The 3,316-nt window shown below is 44.4% G+C and overlaps 1 protein-coding gene across 1 annotated transcript in view; it reads left to right on the forward strand.

Annotated features, from left to right (window-relative positions):
• Window positions 1-3,316, forward strand: part of b3gat2 (beta-1,3-glucuronyltransferase 2 (glucuronosyltransferase S)) — a 70,507-nt gene that overhangs the window by 26,122 nt on the left and 41,069 nt on the right. Inside the window, exon 2 of the mRNA XM_037687778.1 lies at window positions 1,408-1,552. Coding sequence (XP_037543706.1) covers window positions 1,408-1,552 — 145 coding nt within the window. The remainder of the gene's footprint in view (window positions 1-1,407; window positions 1,553-3,316) is intronic.

The following is a 3,316-nucleotide window of genomic DNA, read 5'->3' on the forward strand; positions in this document are numbered from 1 at the left end:
ATCTGAAGGTCAAGGTGTGAATATCTGAAGGTCAAGGTGTGAATATCCCAACAGAGCCTGAGTATGTTATTGTAAGCAACTTTGAGAAAACTTCATTTTTGTATTCACTTTATCACCCAAATAAATTAACAAGCCTGAAAATAAACAGAATTAAGTTTGTTGTATTTGAAATTGTTAATCCTCTAATGAAAAATAACTTTTGTTTTTCACCTGGAAACAAAGGTTTGACAGCAGAGTCAGTGTCTGGACTGTAGTGAAGTGTTTCCATTAACTTGTAACGAAGCTCAGCAGTTACGTCGTTGAAGACCAGAAGGTTGGATGTCCTTCCTGACACAACCACAGCCCTCTGTGTGGAGCAGGGAGCTGCTATCTGGGGCACCCAGGGGAGCAGATGGTGGGGGTTAAGGGCCTTGCTCAAGGGCCCAGAGTGGGGCAAATGAGGGTGGAGGCAGGTGTGGGTGTTTCACCTTTCTCGCCCACATTTTCATGTTTTCGGTCCGGGGAATTGAACCGGCAACCTTCCGATCACAAGCCCACCTTCTCCAACGTCTGCGCCACCCCATTTTGCTCCCGTTTATTAAAATAAATTTAAAAAACAATTAAATCTGTTGTGATCAGTGAACCCCCTCCCCCACCTAAAGGGTCATTTAATCACCCAGCTGTTCTTTGCACGTCTCTTCTGGTGCGATCGTTTGCTCTGAGCTGGAAGTCCTGTCCACGTTCATACTTACAGTCAGCGCTGCTTTCTGGTTCGGTTCTGTTGATGTTAGAGACACGCCGGGACTCTGAGAGATGTCTCTGAACACAGGAACACTGAAGCCACCCATGCAGAAGCACAGATACAGATTTGTCTTACATTCAGAACAAGGATTGTCCTCTCCCCCCCCCCCCCCCCCCTTCCTATTTCCAGTATTTTATCTTCTTCTCTGTCTCGTTTCATTTCATTTTGCCTCTGGCTGCAGATTCATTCCCTGTGAGAACAGGAAGCAGCTCTGTGCTTCATTTGCTCTTATTCTGTCACATGCTGGGACTGTTTCACATGAAAATAAAGATGGCCGAACAGGCTGAGATCCAAATCAGTTCATGTCAGGATCTCTGTCAGAGTTTCAATCCATCAGCGTCTGTCAGAGACTCGGTCAGTTTCCATCCAAGTCCCCGTGACATTCTCTGCTAGTTTCTAGCTCTGAGGGGTTTGATGTTCCCTTTAGGTGGGCTCTCACCCGGAGACATGTCACCTTTAATAAAAAGTTCATCCTGGACCAGTAGACAGAGAGGGTCCTCCTCACCATCCCACAATGGTGGGACAGGTGGACAGGAGCAGAGTGTTCTCGTGATGTTTCTAAAGATCTGGATTATTAAATCTGTTGCCAGAAGAACTAATCCAGGTTTATCTTCTTGTCTTCACAGATGCGCAGCACTCGCAGGGTTTCTGTTTGGCCTGTGGGATTTGTGGGCGGCCGAGCATATGAGCGCCCCCTTGTGTCGGGGGGTAAAGTGGTAGGCTGGTACACCGGCTGGAGACCTGATCGACCCTTCGCCACAGACATGGCAGGTAGGAGGCAGATCTACTCAGGCAGGATTCTGACAAACATCAAGATGGTTGTTTTAAAAGATCTGAGAGCCACAGCTTCGATTAAATGTAATCTGATTGTTTTCTTATGGGAGGTACATTTGGTGCAGCGCTTCCTGTTGACCACAGTTTACTGGTCTGGATTACTTCAGCTGTGTTTATTATTCAGTTTTCTTTTGTTTCCAACATGTTTTCAGTGTTTTAACACTGAGAAAGTTATTTGTGACTTGTACAGTAAGTGTTTGATGCTGTGACCCATACCACAGTCTGAACTGTGGATACATGACATCACTTGTTCTGCCAGAGCGTAGGAAGCTGAACGCAAGTGGAAAATGGAGAAACTGCATGTTTTTTTATTTTTATTTTTCATTCAACCTTTATTTATACACTTAGTCTCAATGAGCCACAAGGACTCATTTACAGGAGAGGCCTGTTTTAAACAGCCAACATAAAAAGTACAGACAACAATAAACAACAATATAAAGCAATTAAAATAAAAAATAGTGTTATAACAATCAAACCAAGGTGCCATATAAAACAAGATAAAATACTAAAAACAAGAACATATTTGCTTCAATTTTCTAATGACATCAAAAGTTTAAAATCCCTTAAAGAAATGAAAGTGGACAGCTTCAGAGCAAGGTAGGCAGGTTTGGTTTATTTGTTATATGTAAAATCAACAAGGTCAACAATACAACAAAATGCTTAGGATGAGAAGAACCGTCTCGACTCGCCAAAAACAAACAAACAAAAAAACCCAAGAAGAAATACCAAAGCATGCAGCAAAAATACAAAAAACATACTAAAAATACTATTAAGAATAATAAAAAACATATTAAAAAAATACTACTAAAATAATAAAAAACACAGTACCAAGTTGAAAAAGAAAAACATCGACAGTGTGGTTCTGTTAGCAGTGAGGTTCTTTCAGCACCATGGTTCTGTTCTGTTGGCGGTGTGGTCTTGTTAGCAGGTCCGGTCAGCAGCTTGATGGTAGTAAGGACCTCAGCAGCTGTCCTCACAGACCACAGTCCAGAACCGGGTCCAGCAGACAGAGAACATCCAAGGTTTCTCCGCGGAGCCGAACAGGTCTGGAGAGTCCAGTCCGTGCAGGCAGATGGAGGATCATGGAGACAGCCGCCATGACAGGCCAGAGCCTGAGCGCGAAGCTGGAGGGGGGCCGGGAACTGAACCACGATGGCAGGATGGCAAAGCAGCGACACACAAAACTCCACAAGTGTGTCGCGGTCATACCTGTAGCGTGGGTGTGCAGTGTAGGCAAAGAGAAAAGGTTACAACCAGAACAGTAGGAACAAAAAAGATTGAGTCGAAGAGGAGCTCCTGTCAGTGTGGCCATGCTGCAGCGCTCGTGATGTTACAAAGGTGTTCAGGTCCCAGGAGCAGAGTTCTGACGAGTTCATGTGTTATTTATTATGAGAGAGTGCAGGTATCAGGACGTTGTTAAGGCTGAAAAGGCAACATTTTTCTGAAACGTTATTGTGAGTAACTCACAGTCTATGGCTCCAACAGCAGCTCTGTTCTGAACCGTCTTGATAACTCCTCTGAAACCTGTAAAATGTTCCTGCAGTTATTTACCACCTAAACCTCCGGCAGCGTCACAGAAACCAAGTTCTGCTGCCGTTAATCAGCTTAAGCTGCGTGTTTCAATCATAGTTACCACAAAGACGTCTTCCTGTCCACCACCAAGACGTCTTCCTGTCCAACACCAAGACGTCTTCCTGTCCA

Source organism: Nematolebias whitei, chromosome 1 (assembly GCF_014905685.2).
Source record: "Nematolebias whitei isolate Nwh7 chromosome 1, NemWhi1, whole genome shotgun sequence".
Lineage (NCBI taxonomy): Eukaryota > Metazoa > Chordata > Actinopteri > Cyprinodontiformes > Rivulidae > Nematolebias > Nematolebias whitei.